Source organism: Peromyscus eremicus, chromosome 10 (assembly GCF_949786415.1).
Source record: "Peromyscus eremicus chromosome 10, PerEre_H2_v1, whole genome shotgun sequence".
NCBI classification, from domain to species: Eukaryota; Metazoa; Chordata; class Mammalia; order Rodentia; family Cricetidae; genus Peromyscus; species Peromyscus eremicus.
This window is the reverse complement of record NC_081426.1, coordinates 56585362-56605442: the sequence shown is the minus strand read 5'-3', so window position 1 is coordinate 56605442 and position 20081 is coordinate 56585362. Positions and strand designations below refer to the sequence as shown.

The window sequence follows — 20081 nt, the reverse complement described above, 5'->3', positions numbered from 1 at the left end:
CTTGACGCTGAACATTTACCAAGTGTTTCCACCTAGGTCTCTCTTGCCAGCTGCTTTTGTTTCTCTTCCTGTTGCTGTGATGAAATCCTCTAACACAAGCAACTGAGAGAAGAAAGGATTCACTCTGGCTCAAGGTTTAAGGGTACAATCCATCACGGTGAGGAGGTCAAGGCAGCAGGAGCTTGGAGCAGCCGGTCATATTTCACCCACAGTCAGGAACGGAGAGGTATAAATGCTGCTCAGCTCCCCTTCTCTATTTCACACTCCAGGATCCCAGCCAGGGGAATGGCACCGCCTATAGTGGACCAGTTTTCCTCACTCAATTAAGGCAACGAAGATAACCCTCCAAAAGCAAGCCTACAGGTCCACCTCCTAGGTAGTTTAAATTTTATTTATTTATTATTTTGTGGTGATATTTTATTTGTGCCCTAATAAATAAAGCTTGCTTGGGAATCAGAGGAAAAAGCCAGCCACTATATTAAACATAGAGGTCAGGCAGTGGTAGCACATGCCTTTAATCCTAGCATTCGGGAGGCAGAGATTCATCCGGATCTCTGTGAGTTCAAGGCCACACTGGGAACAGAGCCAGGTGTGGTGGCACATACCTTCAATCCCAGAAGTAGTTAACCATAGAGGTCTGTAGGTCTGTACAGACAGACAGGAAGTGATAGAGCTGGGAGGAAAGAGAAAGTGATGTAGCTGGGTGGAGAGAGAAAGTGAGATGACAGGGCACAGAAAGGTATATAGGCATGAGTATACAGGAAGTAGCTCTCTTGGGCTGAAGATTTCCTAGCAGTAAGAACTTGTGGCTGGCTTGTTCTGTTTCTCTGATCTCTCAGCTTTTACCCCAATATCTGGCTCCAGTTTTTTTTTTTTATTAATAAGATCATTTAGCAATTCGTGTTACATTTGGCGTAAGACTTGTGCTACATTATTTTTATGTGTATGGGTATTTTACCAGCATGTATGTCTGTGCACCACATGCCTGAAGAAGAGAGAGCATTGGATCTCTGGACTGGAGTTACAGACAGTTGTGAGCTGCCATGTGGATACTGAGAATCGAACCCCAAGTCCTCTGGAAGAGCAGCCAGTGCTCTTAACTGCTGAGTCAATGCTCCAGTCTTTCCAGATGATTCTAGAGCTCATCAAGTTGACAACTGAGATTAATCATCATATCATCCTTTTACCCATGAGGTATTGTAGATAAATGAAAATAAAAAGGGAAAGTTTACTTACATACATTATTCTGTGTGGTATTATATTAGTAAAAGATTGGAAGCAATTGGAATGGGTCTTTTAACTATGGAATGTGAAAGCCGCTACACAACAGATTGTACAGTGTGCTGCCATTTCTGAGCAAATGCATAACATTGCAATGCCCTCATCCCTTTGCATATTTTATATTCGTATAGTGTTTATTCCATAGTTTTCATTACTGGGACAACCAAGATTTTTCCTAAATAAAATGTAAATGTTGTCCATGAGTTCAGCAAGCCAGCTTCATCTACAAGGTCAACACATATATACGCATACATGCATATAGCACACAAACACAAACACACATACACACACTTATGTACAAAAGTGAGACAAATACTAAATAAATTACTTTTCTAAATACGTTACTTAAATCTCTTGGTGCCTTATCAACAAAAACTGAGGTCACAGCTGTGGGTTTCACAACAGAGGACAAACCCTCTGAAGGAAGGGTGACTTCTGGTTCCGCCACTCAAGCCTCTGCCAAAGCTTTCTGTTGCATTCTCTGATCTTGTTCATACGTTTCTTTTTTTTTTTTTTTTTTTAATTTTTTTTTTTTTTTTATTTATTGTGTATACAGTGTTCTGCCTGCACGTATCCCTGCAAGCCAGAAGAGGGTGCCAGATCCCATTACAGATGGTTGTGAGCCACCATGTGGTTGCTGGGAATTGAACTCAGGACCTTTGGAAGAACAAGCAGTGCTCTTAACCTCTGAGCCATCTCTCCAGCCCCCTCATACGTTTCTTTTGCTGATCTTCACAACAACAAACACATCCAGTTTTGTTCTCGGACACTTATGTAATCAGTTAAAAGGCATCTCTAAGAACCTAGGAGGGTTTGGGGGCTGGAGAGATGGCTTACAGCAAGTGGGTTGGATTTCCAGCTGACAACATCTCTATCTCCAGTTCCAGGGAGAATCCAATGCCCCCTTCTGGCCTCCACAGGTAATGCACACACATGTGGATCACAGATAAACAGGCAGGTAAAACACCCATATATATAAAAGTGGATAAATCTTAAAAACAAAACAGAACAATACAAAACACAACAAAAAACCATAGGGGAATGGCAAATCATCTTCTTTGAAGAACTGAAACCCAGCGGAGATTTCTAAATACACTCCACCAGGGTAGATGTAAATGACTAAGCCTGTATGAGACAGTCCATAGGCTCTTTCTGCTCCTTCTACAGGACACCTGCTTCCATCAAATTACATGCAATAGAAGTCTGTCTATTATATCCACATATAATAGACATATTATATATGTGGCATATAGCACTGGACATGTTGATTCATTCCCACGTATGTGTGTGTGTGTGTGTTATTTGTATGCATGTGTGTAGGTATATGTGTACATGAGTGCCCATAGAAACCAGAGGTTGATATCAATTTTCTTCCTCAATCACTCTGTATCTTATTTTGGGGGACCAGGTATCTTACTGAACCCAGAGCTCACCAATTTGGATGGATTGGCTGTACACTGAGTGCTCAGATTCTCCTATTTCTACCCATTAACACTGGGATTACAGACACACAGGATCATGCCTGGCTTTTATGTGGGTGCTGGGGATCTGAACGCGGGTCCTCATACTTGGACTGAGCTATCTGCCCTGCCCATCATCCTTTCTCTTTAACTGAATTCTGTTGCCATTTACCTAGTTATCTTTTTTAAGTTTATTTATTGTTACTGTTGTGTGTTTGCATGAGTGATGTGGGGGTACACAAGCCACGGCATGCATGTAGAGGTCAGAGGACAACGTTGTACAGTCAGTTCTCTCCTTCTGCCTTCGTGTGGTTTGGGGGGATCAAATTCAGGGGTAGCAGGCTCGTGGGGCAAGTGCTTTTACAGACTGAGCCGTCACAATGGCCCAAGCTGTGTGACTATAAAAACAACTAGAAATGGTATGGGCCTCTCTCACCCTCTAGGCCCTCACATCCCCATCGAGCATTCTTGCCAGAAAGTCAAATCGGGATTCTCACTCACGTTTCTCAATCTGATCGTACTGGCTAACAGGAATACAGAGCACAGAGGAACCAGCTAAACACACCATAAGCAAGTGGTGAGTGGAATCCAAACAGTGGGCTCGAAGCAGCAAATTACAAGGAAACAATGTAAAAAGGATGAAGACTTTCTATACTGAATGAGCTTTAGGAAACCACTCACTCAAGTGCAGTGAGTGGACAGTGCCTGAACCCTGATTCATCAATCAGACAGACGGGAAATCCCACCCTGACTGGGTCATTTTGCTGATATTAAGAAATGTCTTAGTTTGGGATCCTGTTTCTGTGAAGAGACGCCATGACCACGGCAACCCTTACAAAGGAAAACATTTAATTGGGGCTGGCTTACAGTTCAGAGGTTCAGTCCATTGTCTTGGCAGGAGACATGGCAGTGTGCAGGCAGACATGGTGCTGGAGAAGGAGTTGAGAGTTCTACATCTTGATCCTCAGGCAACAGAGTAACACACTTCCTCCAACAAGGCCACATCTCCTAACAGTGCCACTCCCTATGGCCAGGCATTCAAACATGTGAGTCTATGGGGACCATTACTATTCAAACCATCATAAAAAGTATCAGCATTTCTAGGTGTGACAATGGTTTGTGTGTGTGTGTGTGTGTGTGTGTGTGTGTGTGTGTATATATGTATGTGCATGTGTATGTGCAACATGTTCTTGTCTTTTACAGACTCACACTAAAGTATTTAGAGATACAATGACAGGTCTGGGACTTGCTTCCAAAATGTTCTGTGGTAAAATGGGGAACAGGGGAACAACAGAGGTCACAAGACTGGCCATGAACTGAGGTATGCCTATTGCCAGGGCATGGGTGCTGTTATTTTAGCTTTAAATTCTCCATAGTACAAATCTATAAAGTGCGTTCTCGCAGGAAGGAAGATGGGTGGGGAGGAGACACAAATCACTGATGGTTCGGGTCAGAGGTCCGTGCCTAGAGTAAGTTGGAAGGGCAGGGCAGCGGGGTGCTGCGTGGGGAAAACTAATTTGTGGCCAGGACATGCTTGTTTCAGTTTGACGTCTAGTGGGAAGTCCATTAAGAAACCGCTGACACCAATATCAGGACTCGGTAGGGGAGTTTGGAAACCCAGAGCAGTTATAGCCAGGGGACAGAGAGCAGCCAAGGGTCAGAAAGGGAAATAGAGGACACCCTCGGAGCCCCGAGCCCACAGACTAACCTCAGCTTGTGGCCACATTTGACTGTTGTTACATTAAACCCAGGAATCCATGTTAGAGATGCCTCTATGTTTCACTTATGCCAAGCAGGGATTTTTTTTAGATCGTTCTTCTTTCCTTGAAGGTGGACAGTGTACAGACAGCGAGTTCTAAGACAATCAGGCTTGTCCATCTCTGTAACTTGCAGCCCTAACTTCCCTTTGGAAGTTGCACAACGCTGTGTTGAAATGGTTTCAACAGCTGGTAAGGCCTACACAGCTGGCTCTGGGGTTGGGTGCCCAACGCCACTCTGCAGCGGGATTTGGCTGGATGCTAAGGAGGCTTCACTGGCCCCCACATGAGAGATCCCAGGCAGCTTTGCTCCTCAAATCCTGTCAAGGAACAAGGGAGCAGGAGACAAGCCCCACATTCGCTGACTCTGTCCTCTGACCTCTGGACCGTGCCTGGACCATGGTGGGGTTTCTCATGCCTCCAGTTTGTCTGTTTGATTTTGTTTTTACTCTATGGGTGGATATGGACGGTCATCATGCATGGCGTCCATGGAGAAGTCTGTAGACATGATGCTATTTGCAACCTTGATTCTCACCTGCTGTGGTGAGTGCTTTGGGTTGTCAACTTGACTACATCTGTAATTAACTAAAAACCCAAGCATCTGGGCACACTTGTGGCGGAATTTTAGTTAACTGGATCATTTGAAGCGGGAAGACCCACCTTCAATCCAGATCACTTGAGGTCGGAAGACCCACCCTAAATCTGGGCCACACCTTCCCATGGCAGCCTGTATAGATGAGGAAGAAAGAATCCTTTGCTCTTTACCTGCTTGCCTTCATTCTCACTGGCAAATTCACATATCCCACTGCTGAGGCGTTCTTTCAGTGGAATTAGAGCCCACTTCCTTGGGATCCTGACGTATACTAATGTTACCTGGGACATCCAGCCTTGTGGACCCAACAGCTACTGGTTCCTAAGACCTTCCATAGGGAGACTAATTCACCTGCCATGCAGTGTTAGGTGTTGGGGATTGAACCTAGGGCCTTGTGCATGCTAGCTAAGCACTCTACACACAGAGCTACATCCCTAGGCCTAATGTCTTTCCTTTACTAGTTGAATTACTGCCTGTTCTGCTAATAAGACTAGAACAAAGAGTGTAGAGATGGCTCGCCAGTTATGAGCACTTGCTGCTCCTGCAGAGCATCCAGGTTTGGTTCCCAGCATCTACATCACGGCTCATAACCATGTGAAACTCCGTTTTCAGGGGACATGACACCCTTTTCTGGTATCTACAGGCATTGTGCACACATGAAGCACATACATACATGAAGCAGGCAAGACTTCACATACTTAAAATACTGAGTAGAGTACTTTTTTAAAAAAGAATGGAACAAAAGAACGATGGAGGAAAAAACACGCAAATAGCTTTACAGAGTCATTTTGTTTAAAGCATAAATGGTACATGTTTGAACTCAGCAATTTTGATAGAGCCATATTCAAAATGGGGTCTCACCTGCAACAAGGGAGTGACCTGAGACCATATAGTAAAATGTCTTCCTCCTCCTCCTCTTCCTCCTCTGCCTCTGTCTCTGTCTCTCTCTCTCTCTCTCTCTCACACACACACACCAGTGTAATAAAAATTTAAAAACAGCAAACTTATCTTTTATATTCATAGATTACATTAGGTTCGCTCTTGATGTGGTACAGTCTGTGGTTTGGACAAATACATGACATGTGTCTATCATAATAGAATCCAAACAAAAGACTTTCACTGTCCTAAAGCCCTTTCTCTGGCCTCTGCCTATTCATCCCTCCCTCCTTGACAATGCCTAGCAACCCCTGATCTGTACAGTGTGGGTGCTAAGGACTGTAAGCTCATTCGTCATAATGCACATACTCTCCAGGGGAAGGTATTAAGTGTGGAGGTAGGTGTACACAGGGGCAAGGAGTCTAGACATGTATGCTCTCTTTAATTTTACTGTGAATTAAAACTGCCCTAAAAAAGACACCCTCACCCCCATCCCCCTCCAAAAAAAAAACCCAATTTCAACACATACTTAGTTATCTTAGTCAGGGTTTCTATTCCTATAAAGAGACATCATGACCACGGCAACTCTTGTAAGGAAAACATTTATGAGGTGGCTGGATTATATCAGAGGTTCAGTCCATCATCATGGTAGGGAGCATGGCAATGTGCAGGCAGATATGGTGCTGGAGAAGAAGCTGAGAGTCCTACATCTTGCAGGCAACAGGAAATGGTCTGAAACACTGGGCCATATCTTGAGCAAAAGAGACCTCAAAGCCTGCCCGCACAGTGACACACTTAACACCTCCAACAAGGCCACACCTACTCCAACAAAGCCACACCTCCTAATAGTGCCACTCCCTTTGGGGGCCATTTTCTTTCAAACCACCCCAACAGTGTCAATGCAAAGTAGCTTGCACCTCAAGTGGGGTAACAGGATCTGATAAGTGACCATGGCTCAGGAACAGGGGTTCATGTTCCACCAATACCATGTTCCAACATGGAACTGGTTACATGGGCTTTCATTCATGACAGGTGAAAGTCATGAGTCTAGGCATTCACCAAATGCACTGGTGGGGACTACAGGACAATCTCTGCGATAGGTCTGGGTGCTATCTGATGATGATGTGCTTAGCTTTGGATTAGTAGAATTTGGGTACCTGCTAAGAAGACATTCGGAAGTGTACCCTGAAAGTCAAAAGGATGTAAGGGCGGGCCACGGCTTGGGAGGCAGAGGCAGGTGGCTCTCCTGGAGAGTTGGAGGGCAGTTTTGTTTACATAGCTTGTTCCAGAACAGCCAGGCCTACACAGTGGGACCCTGTTTCAACCTCCCCACCACTCCACACAAAACAAAAGGATGTGAAGGGCTATTGAACGGACTAAAGGTAAACCAAGATAATTTGGTACTGTATTTATAACATTCTGACTCTCCACAAACAAGATTCGAATCAGTTATTCAGTCTAGTAGAATTTCCAACATGGGTGGGTTCATTTTTTTTTCTTTGGAGAATTTAAATTTACAGTAGCTAGGCTGACTTTTTTTTCTTAGCACCTGTACAATATTATTAAAACTTAAAAATCTTAGGTTTAAAAAAAGCCTTTTTAGCTCATTTGGTTTGTTTATTTTACTTTGTAAGTAACTGACAGAAACATAGGTATAAATGTTGTTATAAAGCTGCTATCCTAGACACAACACCCTGGAACTCAGGAGCTATATTATTTTTCTCCCTATTTCAATTACACATAGAAAGAATCACACAGAAGACATGTGTATGCAAATTAAGGCATATTATTTACAATCTACTTTTTGAATTAAAAAAAAAATCTTTATTTAAAAAATTCAGACAATGCCCAGACTTAACATTTTCATAGAGATGTTGGTTTGTTGGGTTTGGTCGTGTTTTCTTTATTCACTTTTTTGGGCCAAAAATATAAAACCCAAGGAAGGTAGAACTGTTGAAAATATGCAGACACTTGTGGTGATTATCCAAATCACTTGGTCCTCAAGAATATTGCTTTAAAAATCAAGTTCAGCCTGGCATGGTGGTGCACGCTGTTAATCCCAGCACTCTGGAGGCAGAGGCAAGCGGATCTCCGAGCTTTCCAGGCCAGACTGACTCACTGCAGAGTGAGTTCCAGGACAGCCAGGGCTGTTACACAGAGAAACCCTGTCTCAGAAACCCAAAACCAAAACCAAGAAGAAAAAAAAGAAAGTTCAGTTTAATTGAGGTAAATAATCATGTCCAATGCTGGAATATTTTATTCTGCTCTTGGCTGCAGGTTATACTTTTGTGGCTGGAAAAAATGTTCTTCAATGGCGCTGACTAGCTCATCTAGCTCCTTTTTCAGCTGCTCCAGATCACTGAAAAATATAAGAGGTGGGAGGGGAATTCAGATTAATGGATTATTCCAAAGCAAGACAAGTACACGTATTTGATATTTTTGAGACAGTCTCACTAGGTAACTATGCATACCAGGCTGGCCTCAAACTCACAGAGACCCAGCTGCTTCTGCCTCCCAAAGGCATGCATTAGCATGCCCAGCCTTGACTTGGTTTTGTATGTATATATCTTATGTATCCCTTATGTAGGCTCTTATGTATCCCGGGCTGTCTTTGAAATCACAACAATCCTCTGACCTCAGCCTTTTGACTGCTGGGATTAGGGATTGCAAGCATGAGCCGCTCGCTACTCCCAGCTTCAAAGCAAAATTAAAAACTTAAAACATGTGTAAGTGTATTTTAAAGATTTCATTTTTAATTATGTGCAAGTGTACATGTAAATGCAGCTGCCTGCGGAGCTGGAGTTACATGTGGTTGGGAGTTATCCAACCCTGGTGTTAGGAAAAGAATTAGGATCCTCTGCAAGAGTCACTGAACTGTCTCTCTAGCCCCTTCAAACTGTATTTTCAAATGCTCCCTTCATGGACCTCGTGAGACAGAAACTAAACTTCAAGAGGGTGGAATTCAGAAAAGAACAGAACTCCATGAACTTTTGCGTGGGAACACATTTGTTGACTTAGGGAGGAAAAAAAGTCCCAGGAGGCAATATGTATTCTTTTCCCTAAAGGTTTTCCAAACCAAGGTCTTCACAATAAACAAAATTACTCTTTGCTCTTCTGCTAAGAATTTGAAGAACCACAATTTTAGCCCTGGCATCCCCAGGGATCTCCACTGTCTGTATCTAATAACACAGAGAAAGTGTTCCTGATTTCTTTCCCTCCTGCTTCAATCCTGCTCAACTCTGACCACATCTCTGTGAAGTCCTCAGTCTGCCTGGCAAGCTGTTCTTGATGCTGTTTGTCCTTAGGTCACAGAAGTCAAGTTGTCTTCTCAGGAAGAGCCCAGACAGAATCCTCTTCATGGTGCAAGAAACATTAACTACATCTCTCTCACACATGTCTTTCAATCAAATACTTTAAAATTTGTGTTTAACAAGGAATTCAAATCTTTACACACACACACACACACACACACACACACACACACACACACACACACACCCCACTTGGAAAACCTTTCTGCAAATATCTTAATGCCCCACCCCATGCAGCAAAATCCTTGTTTACACAAAGGCCTACTGCATTCCCTGCTAAGTGAATTAAGCAGATAACCCTTCCCCTTCCCTTATCTCCTTTGTGCCCACTCTTTTAAAACTAGCCAGACTCCAGCCTAGGGGGAGAAGACAGTCATACATCGGTCTCCCTATGCTTGCTCTTCTGAGTGCACCCTCATGATCAAGGGTCAAATTTGCCCTGCACTCGTTTCAGCTGGGGTGGTGGTCTTTTTCTTTTTCTTTCTAACAGTTAGGTAGGAAATGGAGCCATGGTGTTGAATGTTTATTGCTCTATCACCACCACCAAAACAAAACAAAACAAAACAACAAACCAAACAAACAAAAAAACACAGCTAAAAGATAAACAAAAATCTAGGGGAACTGATCCCTTTAAGAAAGCCAAGTTCTTCAGGTTGACAAGATGGCTTAGAGGTTAAGAGCACTGGCTATTCTTCCAGAGGTTGTGAGTTCAATTCCTAGCAACCACATGGTGGCTCACAACCATCTACAATGAGATCTGGTGCCATCTTCTGGTGTGTAGGCATACATGCCGGAACACTGTATACATAGTAAATAAATCTTTAAAAAAAATTTTTAAATTAAAAAAAAAAAAAAAGAAAGAAAGCCCAGTTTTCAAGCATGTAGGAAGCACTTATTTGTATACACCAGGTCCATGAGTGAAAACAATACATAAGCCTAACTCCCAGTGAAATGGATTTCTAGCAGCTTAGAGAATCTAATGTGCGTTACCATACAGTTGGATTTGGAAATTAACCCTTCACACACTTTCTATTACTTCATTCTTGACCATCTGCAACACTTACATGCAGTTTATCCAAAAGGAAATGACAATTCCTGTAATCAGTTAAGATCAGTTTGATATTGCAACTGGCAATAATATTAATAGAGGCAACCGATTTTATTACAGACATTAATTCTGGCTTTATCAATTATGTACCCTTGGGCAAGTGGCTTGGGCTCTCTAAGACCCATAGTCTTCATCTGTAAAATTGGGATAAAGACTTTACCTTCTCAAGAGTGTTATTGCACATAGTGAGATATACTGTATAAAGCAATTAGTCCAGAGCCCAGCCCAAAGACCTCAATAAAAAGAGCTATCATTATAGCTATTTTTATTCCTATTAACAACATATACAGTAATTATGACTCATACATGCATGTGAATTACACTGGTCTCTTTGTCCTCCACAAATGTGCTTTGAAGAAAATAACTCTCAGGAAGGCAAATATGGTCATAATTAGTTAAAAGTGAGCGAAGCATAAAACTCAAACTCAGTGAATTTGCCAATTACTAACTTCCTTATAAATCTTTTAGTTCCTAAGACACATTTATATATTGATTCCTTCACTTATTGAGTTAATGTTCCCAAGCTGCATGTTTAATGTGTGTAGGGGGCACTCTTACCACTCCATAGGATTTAGTGATATAATAATCATTAAAAATACAGTTTGATCTTACTATTCCCCATCTTAATCCTAAATGATCCATTTTGACACTTCAAGTGTGACATTGTTGAATAATATTTTATATTTTAAAAATGAGGACATGCTGCCTGGCGATGTAAACTTGGGTTAGGAATCCTTATTTTCTAAGTTTAAATTCAGTGGGTCACTTTATGGAAATGGATATTGAAGTGTCTTTCATAATCAGTCAGTGGTGTCTCTCTGACCATGCCAAAAATCAATGTAAAATAAATGACAACCGAAGTAATCCGATTTCTCAATGAAATTCTGAATTGGGGAAAAAACAGCAACAGCTATTTTGAGGACTTTGGGGCATGTCTGAATTCACGTTGACCAGGCGAGTCTTACAAACCATCCCTGGTTTTTCAAATTTTGGCGTTGCTCTGAAAGGATTATGGAGATGTGACAGCCATTTACAAATAGTTTACTTTAAATCAAGGCAATTATCCTTGGTGGTGACCTGGATGGATAAGATTCAAAAGGACATTTTTTTGCTGAGGAATTTAATACACATCTACAACTTCACCCCATGCCCAAGAACTCCAGCCTGCCTCCCCACTGTCACGTGCACTGTCACGTGACCTCACTCCCACCAACCACTCTCCCCTTCTATGCAGTCCACGGGCTCTGCTTCTCTGATGCAACTGTTTGAAAACAACCAGGAACTAATGGTCTGTTTTTGTGAATAAAGTTTTATTGGGACACAGTATATTGTGTCCATTCATTGGTACATAGATGGCTGTTTCTACACTTCAACAGGAAAGCCGAGTAGCTGCAACAGAATCATAGGGCCTGCAAACACTAAGACATTTGCTCTCTGTCCATACACACTTGCCAACTTGTGGCCTGGGTGAAGAACACGAGGGCTCAGTGAATTATCATTTCAGTTGGAAAAAACATCTCCAAAAAAAATATTTTTTAAATAGCAGGACCTAGACTTGAAAAAGGCCTTTTGATTCTAACCAATTCATAAGTGAGATGATTCTACTAATAAATGAAATGCATGGTATGAAGTCTATTAATATTGAAGCTTATCTTAGCTGTGTTTTTTATTGCTGTTGCACGTTAGTAGGGTGATGTCCCATTGAGCTGTGACATTATGCCCAACCTAGAACCCAATGTCCCTTTAATAAATTGGAGCCACCTGTCACTGATTTTAATAAAAGGACAGTTTTTAAAAGCTCCCCTCAATTTATAAAGGTCTGAAATGAAGTCCGTTCTAAAAAGTGACATGGTAGTGTGACTAGCACAGAGCCTGACATGTAAACAGTATCACTATTATTATAAGGAAAACTACTCTGAAACATTACGTACATTTCACAGGCTGTGAAAAGAGAAAGGGCTTTTGAAGAATCGTGCAACAAAACATGGTAAGTGGGGATGAAATCACAGAGACAACCATGGAAAACCCACCTCCATATAGCGCAAACACTTCATGACTTGACCATATAAAAACATCGATACTCGAACACTAGGAATGGAATACTGGCAACCTAGAATTCTTTAAAAAATGAGCCGCTTTCTGTTTGCCTATAGGTTAAAATTTTGCTCAAAATATCAATTTTTTTTCAAATTATCAAATTTTAAAACTGTGTTTAGTTCCATAAAACTGTACCATTTTTGAGATATGCTGTGTGAATATGTTTAGTGTATATTTGGAAGCTTAAAATTCTTGAAAAGGTAATGGAAGCTATTTCAATACCTTTTTTCTTACACGGATTCTATGTTGTAATGATAGTATTTGGGGGATGTACTATTTCTTGTAAATGAAATAAAATAGTAGAATTCATCTCATCAGTCTCTTTTTAAGCTTTTCAAATGTGGTTGGTAGACATTCTTAAACTGCAGCCGTGGCTTTATGTATAGTTTCTACCAAAGCACTGGCTACATTCACCTCTAAAGGCACTGTCCTGGTCCTCAGCCACATCCTGGTCAAAGAAATACCTCAGCACCAATTAGCTATGGCTTATGGCATTTACATATGCTAAGGACGTGCACCAAGGGATATCAAGTTCAAAACAATACAATGACTCCCAATTCAAACTGTGTGCTGAGGTCACAGGCATAGGTTGGAGCATCCAGTCCACCATCTCCAGGTGAGCAAGCATGATTTTTGATCTGGTTCCTTCTCTGCCCTGTGACCCAGCTCAGACTGGAGCAGACCCTCAGGTATTTACTGAGTACATGCGGAATGGATTTTAATTAATTTTATCACAGGAGTAAAGGAGGACAGTCCATTGGCACTAATTGTTAGGATTCTGCCCTTACTCCAGCTGCACGACTGCACATGCGCAGTTCAGGAGCTAGGCAAGGGGTCTTGTGTCTTACATCATTAGTGTGTGCTGGTGACTATGTTCGCATGGCGTGGTCATGCCAACAGCGCATGCCTGGCATAGCTCTGTAAGCCCACCTGCTCCTTAAAAAGCCAGACATAGACCTCCCTCCTGTCTTCTCTATTCTCTCTCCCCCCACATCTCTTTTCTGTCTCTCTGTCTCTGTCTCTCTTTCTGCACATCTGCCTTCCCTCCTCCTAATAAAGCTCTGATACTGGGTTTTGTTGTTACCACAAGGTAACCAGCGCCGGTAACCAGTGCCGCTTATCATTTTTAAAACCATCACTAATCACCAATAAAAAATGGAGAAAGGAAGTTTTGTTGTTATCAGTAAGATGAGGAATGTCATTTTCCCATGCAGAGAGGTAGAAGAGTTGAAAAATATGAGCCTGCTTACCTGTGGAGACTCACGAAGGGGTTTTTTTATGTGTGTGTTTTGAAGATTTATTTGTAAGTTTTTTATTTATGTGTATGTGTTTATCTGTCACATGTACGTAGGTGTCCATGGAGGCCAGAAGAGGACATCAGATCCTCTGGAGTTGGTGTTAAAGGCAGTTGTGAGCTGCTTGATATGGACATGGGTGTTAGAAATCCAAACTCAGGTTCTCTGGAAGAGCAGCAAGTGCTCTTAACCACTGGGCTAGCTCTCCAGAGGTTTTTTTGTTTGTTTGGTGTGTGTGTTTTAATTAAAAAAAAATTTTTTAAGTGTGTACCACTCTAGCAGAGGGTCAGAAATTAGTTTCCGGTACCCACACAGGGCAGCTGGCGTCTGTAACACCAGCTCCAGCGATTCCATGCTTCTGGCCCTCAAGGGTACCTGCATTCAAGTGCACAGCCTGCCCCCTCCTCCACATACATAATTAAAAAAAAAAAGAAAAGAAAATCTTAAAAGAAAACAAAAACAAAAACAAAACCTTGACTCCCAGGTCATACTCCACTATAATTAAAAATCAGAACATACTGCTAAGACCTAGGTGTCAGGTTTAGAAAACTCTCCAGATTATGTGTAGTCAAGTTTAAGAATCACTGTTAACCCCCCACCCCTCTTTAAAAAAATTTATAAAATTCTTTTATTTTTTTTCATTTTTTTTCTTTTTTGGTTTTTCAAGACAGAATTTCTCTGTGTATCCCTGGCTGTCTTGGAACTCACTTTGTAGACCAGGTTGGCCTTGAACTTATAGAGATCTGCCTGCCTCTGCCTCCTGAGTGCTGGGATTAAAGGTGTGCGCCACCATGCCAGCTATTTTTTTAATTTTTTTTTTTTTCTTCGAGACAGGGTTTCTCTGTGTAGCTTTGCGCCTTTCCTGGGACTCGCTTGGTAGTCCAGGCTGGCCTTGAACTCACAGAAATCCGCCTGGCTCTGCCTCCCGAGTGCTGGGATTAAAGGCGTGCGCCACCACCGCCCGGCTATTTTTTTAATTTTTAAGGAGTCTTTCATAACATGATATCACCACAGTTTCTAAATAAGCTACACGTGAGAATTTTTACACTTGATCAGAACCTGGACATCTCAGGAATTAGAGTCACAGCAGCTACCATCCGTGTCATACCTGTTGCCAGGGGGAGCACACAGCTCGGCATAGTACTTGATTTTGGGCTCTGTCCCGCTGGTCCGCATGGTCGCCACACCTCCATTAGCAAAGGTGAAGGTGATCATTTGGCTGCTGTTACTGGTAGGAAGAACCTAGAGATTAATTTGCACATGTCACACACTTAAACAGTAACAAGCTATTCTGACCCAGTGAATACTATTCCAAATAAGCAAGAAAATCAATACCAGACTAGTACATTGGCTACAAGGACATTCCTCAGAAAATCAGAGAACGTGATTCCTAGTAATGTGTGAACACTAAGCAATTTCACAGACGAGCTTTCTACTTCCATAAATTTATTAGACATTATCAAGCTTTCGTTCAAATTAAAACACATTATTTCGGCTTAATAATGTACTACAGAAAATTAGATCATACCTCAATGTTGTAAACTGAAATTTTGGCAAAAAAGGGTTCATCAGGAGTTTTTGTTTGTTTGTTTGTTTTCTGGTACAAAACTGTGACAGATGTATTTATAATTGTTAACGTCAGAACATCACTAAAGTTACCCGTAGATATGTTTCACAGGTATAAACACAAGGGCAAAGAGGAAAAGAAACAGAAACACTTGGGGAGGCAGTCACTCAATCGTGGAAGACAGGAAACAGATAAAGATTTAGAAATGGTGTGATGAAACATGTGACCACGGGGTCCCAGTACCTGACGGGGGAGACAGAAACAGGAAACAGAGACACTGTGCTCTGCAGAAGTCCAACTGGGCTCGAGAATTAGAGGTACCAGGTATGCCAAGGACTGGGGTAAGGCAGGGATGAAACAGAAACAGGATTGAAGAGAAACTACCAGATGCTCCAAGACATTCCCTCCTCGCTTCTGGAGTCAGGGGCTCCAGCTCTTCTCTGCCTGTAAGGAATGTCTAAAGTCCCCGGAGTTTGAACTAAAAAGGCTCAGAAACTAGGATCACCAGGTACCACGGAGTGTACGATATGATGGGACACACTGAGACATCCCAGACCTGCCCCTAGCCGCACCTCTAGGGCCTTGACAAGCCAATTTACGCCCCTTAGGAAACCAGTTTAGAGTTAGGCTCTGGACCAGCCCAGTAGCTCCAAAATGAAGGTCAATCTTAGAATAGCTGTCTTGCTACTTAAGATCCCCGAAGTGCATTAGGTCATTTGTCATGCACACACAGGACTTATAAGAAGTTAAGTATGCAAAGGATGCTGAGGGACCACTAGGGAAAGACAATGGGTAAAGTAACAAGTCCAAAACAAATAGGAAAAACAAAAAAATAAACAACAAAAACCAAAGTCAGGGGCAGTAAAGGATATAGGGATGGAAAAAATACTCTTAGTTTTTAAAAAGAATCTTTAGGAAGGTACAGTATACAAAAACAATAATAGGATGTCATCCTGGAAAAAAAAATTAGAATAAGACTTGAAATGAACAGTCAACAGGAACGCTAAAAGTTAGAAGTTGAGAAAAACCCCTCGAAAAAGGAGTAGAGCGGGACAAGAAGAAACAAACAGGGAAGGGTATCCGTCCTGGAGAGCCAGCATCTACCTAGGAACTCTTCAAGAAAACAGACAACCACCTCCCTTCCTGGACACATCGCTAAGAAAACTGACACCTGAAGAAAATGATGCCACAGACCGAGAGACCCACCGTGATGGCTGACTTGATTGGACTGAGCCGTGGCTAGGAAAACTACAGCACACTCTGGGTATGTCTGCGAGGGCATTTCCAGATAAAGTTAGATCATAAGGACTCTGACCTAATCAATGGTTTAGTGCATTGATAATGCAGACTTTTAGTGGAGCCCTGAGAAGGCGTGGAACTGTGGAAGGTGGGGACTACTTGGAGGAAGGGGGTCTCTGGGAGCCTGTCTTTGAAGGTACAACTTGAGCCTGGCCCCCTGCTGTATTCTTCCTGCTTCCTGTCTATAAGGAGTAGAGTGAACAGCTTCCTTCTCCCATGCCCCTCTCTCAAGATTTCTACACCGCCACTGGGCTTAAGAGCAGTGGAGCCACATGACCACTGACCAAAACAATGCGTCCCAATAAACCTTTCGTCATTTAGACTGCTTCTCTCAGGTATTTTGTTGCAAGTACCAAAAAGTCTGACACATCTAATAAGTAACCACAACACTGAACCAAGAGAAACGCTAACCAACACACTGAAATTGAAAATTAAGTTGAGAGAGAGATTTTCTCATTGAGCAAACAAACTCAGTTGCAAAGAAATGATGAGTGAGTACGGTGTTAATTTCCTCGAAGGCATCACACATAGACTCCACTCTTCACTAAATAGAAGAGCAGATGCCGAACACAGTGCCTGGACACTAAACAATAATGGAGCAATGTAAACGGACGTTTCCAGTCCTGGGACTACCCAGTCCCAAATAACCGACTCAGAGGCTGAACATGAACTATAAATGCTTAGCTGATAGTTCAGGCTTGTAGTCAAGGCTCTGATGTGATTCATGAGGACAGGTGGGGGCTACTGAATGTAGGAAGTGTATTCATGGATTCTTTATCTCCATGAGGAGAGAGAAAAGTTCTGTGGCCAACACCAGGAGAAACCATTGAGAAGAAAGTTGGTTGGTTGTCTCAGTATGGCCGTAAGGTGTCATACTTCACCATAATCATTTTAATGTAATTTATCTCTTATAAATATATTGTGTTCGGGAGCTGGGGAGATGGCTCAGCGGTTAAGAGCACTGACTGCTCTCCCAGAGGTCCTGAGTTCAATTCCCAGCAACCACATGGTGGCTCACAACCATCTGTAATGAGATCTGGTGCCCTCTTCTGGCCTGCAGGGATACATGCAGGCAGAACACGGTATACATAATAAATAAATAAATCTTTAAAAAAAATATATTGTGTTCATATGAAAATTTTAAAACAAAACACAAAAAGGTAAATAACAAGGAAGATATCTAATGGCTCATCAGGCTATTCCTGCTCTTCTCCTAAACTGGACACAGCCAGCCCTGCACCTCTGCTACCTCTGGTTCTAAGAGAGATCCTAATGCAAACATAGGCTTTACAGTGAACAGGCCACACGCAGTCAACAGTGAACAGGCCACACGCAGTCAACAGTGAACAGGCCACGTGCAGTCAACAGTGAACGGGCCACGTGCAGTCAACAGTGAACGGGCCACGTGCAGTCAACAGTGAACGGGCCACGTGCAGTCAACAGTGAACGGGCCACGTGCAGTCAACAGTGAACGGGCCACGTGCAGTCAACAGTGAACGGGCCACGTGCAGTCAACAGTGAACGGGCCACGTGCAGTCAACAGTAAATAGGCCACACGCAGTCAGAACGAGGCCAGACTCCTCAGAAAACAAGAGGCTCTCTCAGAGCTGACCAGCATCTAGTCACCTTGAATCTTATTAGATGTGCAAATTCTTTGGCCTTATCTCAGACCTACTCAATGAAGAACTCCAGGGTGGCCTTCAGCACTGTTTGCTTGTGACAGGATATCATGACATAGCGCAGGTTGGCCTCAGACTCAGACTTCTGATGTTCCTGCCTTGATCCCCCAAGTGCAGAGATTTAAGGTTTTACTGGTGTGTGTCATCATACCCAGCTAGTACCAGTTAGTCACACACCCTCTGTGTGACTCAGATACTCTCAGGAGTGACATGTGCTGATGGAGAGGAAAAGCGGGGTCCAGAGTCAAAAGGTCAACTCCACCTGGACCCTCACCAGTTAGTGCCCTTCTGAGTCACAATTTCCTTGCATGTGAAAGGATGGCTGTGGATGTCATTTATCACCAAATGACTTGTGAGGTCACTTGCATTCTCGCCCATGATTCCTAGTTTTGCCACATAGCTTATTTCATTTATTTGTTCGGTTTTTCAAAGCTAGGAGTCTAACCCATGCTAGGCAAGCGGTCTACCCCTGAGCTACATACCACCAGCCCTAATTTTCCATGTATTTTATTACAATAACACTTAAGTGCCCCAAGTCAGCTTCAACCAACCATGTGACTAAATGAATCTATTCAAATTGTAGAAACGGTAAACACAAAACAAATTCGTTGACCCAAGTAAACATGACTTACAGCTTTCTTATCAGGTTGACTGTCATCGTAGCCGGTTGTAAGGTCCCTGACAGCAGAGATTTCAAATCTGCCACATGTTTTGGGATAATTACTCTTCCCATCGTAGTTTCTTAGGTTTCCAAATAATTTTTGAATGGTGCCTTGATCGTGGCAGATAAAATATGAAGCTTTGGTAATATGATAGCCATACCTATAAGAAAAGAAAAATCCCCCATAAATTTAAGCAAAAATGAGCCACAAAAATTCTGTAGACTGTATGCAAGATATGTACCAGCTAGCACATTCTAAAATAAGTGAAACAGGTAGCCCTAACCAACTTCAAAAGAATAATCTAACGTTAAAAAAGATGTTGGTTCTGGCAAGATGGTTCAGTGGGTAAGGGCACTTGCTGCCAAGCCTGATGACCTGAGTTGATCCTCAGAACCTACATGGTAGGAGAGAAACAATTCTTCTCAGTTGTCCTCTGACCTCCATATGTATTTGGTAGCATGTGTTCACCACCCACATGTATACATATATACACAATAAATGAATGAATGAATGAATGAATATTTAAAAAGAAAAGAAAAGAAAAGAAAAAGGGGCTGGGGAGATAGTTCAGTGATTAAGAGCATATGCTGCTCTTCCAGAGGACCCAGGTTCAATTCTCTGCACCCTCATGGCAGCTCATACCCATATGCAACACCAGTTTCAGGGGGATTCGATGGCCTCTTCCGGCCTCTCTGGGTACCGGGCACACACATGATGCACGGACACATGCAGTCAAAACACCCACACACATGAAATCAAAGTGAATAAATTTAAAAAGAAAACGAAAAAGAGGTCCAGGGTAGAAGAGACGGCTCAGTCAGTGAAATTCTTGCCTTCCAAGCCTGAGGATCTGATTAGTCAATCCCCAAGACCCAAATAAAAAAGATGGGCATGGAGGTGCACGCTCGTGGTCCCAGCACTCAGGCGACAGAGACAGGCGGATCTTTGGGGCTTGATGGCCAGGCAGCCATGCCTATTTGTCAAACTCCAGGCTAAGGCAGAACAGTGTCAATAATGGTCACTGCCCAAGGAAGGAAAGCTGAGGTTGTTTCCTGAACAACACGCACACACAGTGAGAATATGAATCAGTCATCTAC

General features: G+C 42.5%; 1 protein-coding gene across 1 annotated transcript in view; it reads right to left on the bottom strand.

The window, feature by feature from the left end:
• Positions 1-7650: 7650 nt before the first annotated feature.
• The window catches only part of Pgm2 (phosphoglucomutase 2), a 31479-nt gene continuing 19048 nt past the window's right edge, over positions 7651-20081 (bottom strand). Inside the window, exons 12-14 of the mRNA XM_059275067.1 lie at positions 18955-19144; positions 14886-15019; positions 7651-8325 (exon numbers count right to left, since the gene is read on the bottom strand). Coding sequence (XP_059131050.1) covers positions 8223-8325; positions 14886-15019; positions 18955-19144 — 427 coding nt within the window. The 3' untranslated portion in view covers positions 7651-8222. The remainder of the gene's footprint in view (positions 8326-14885; positions 15020-18954; positions 19145-20081) is intronic.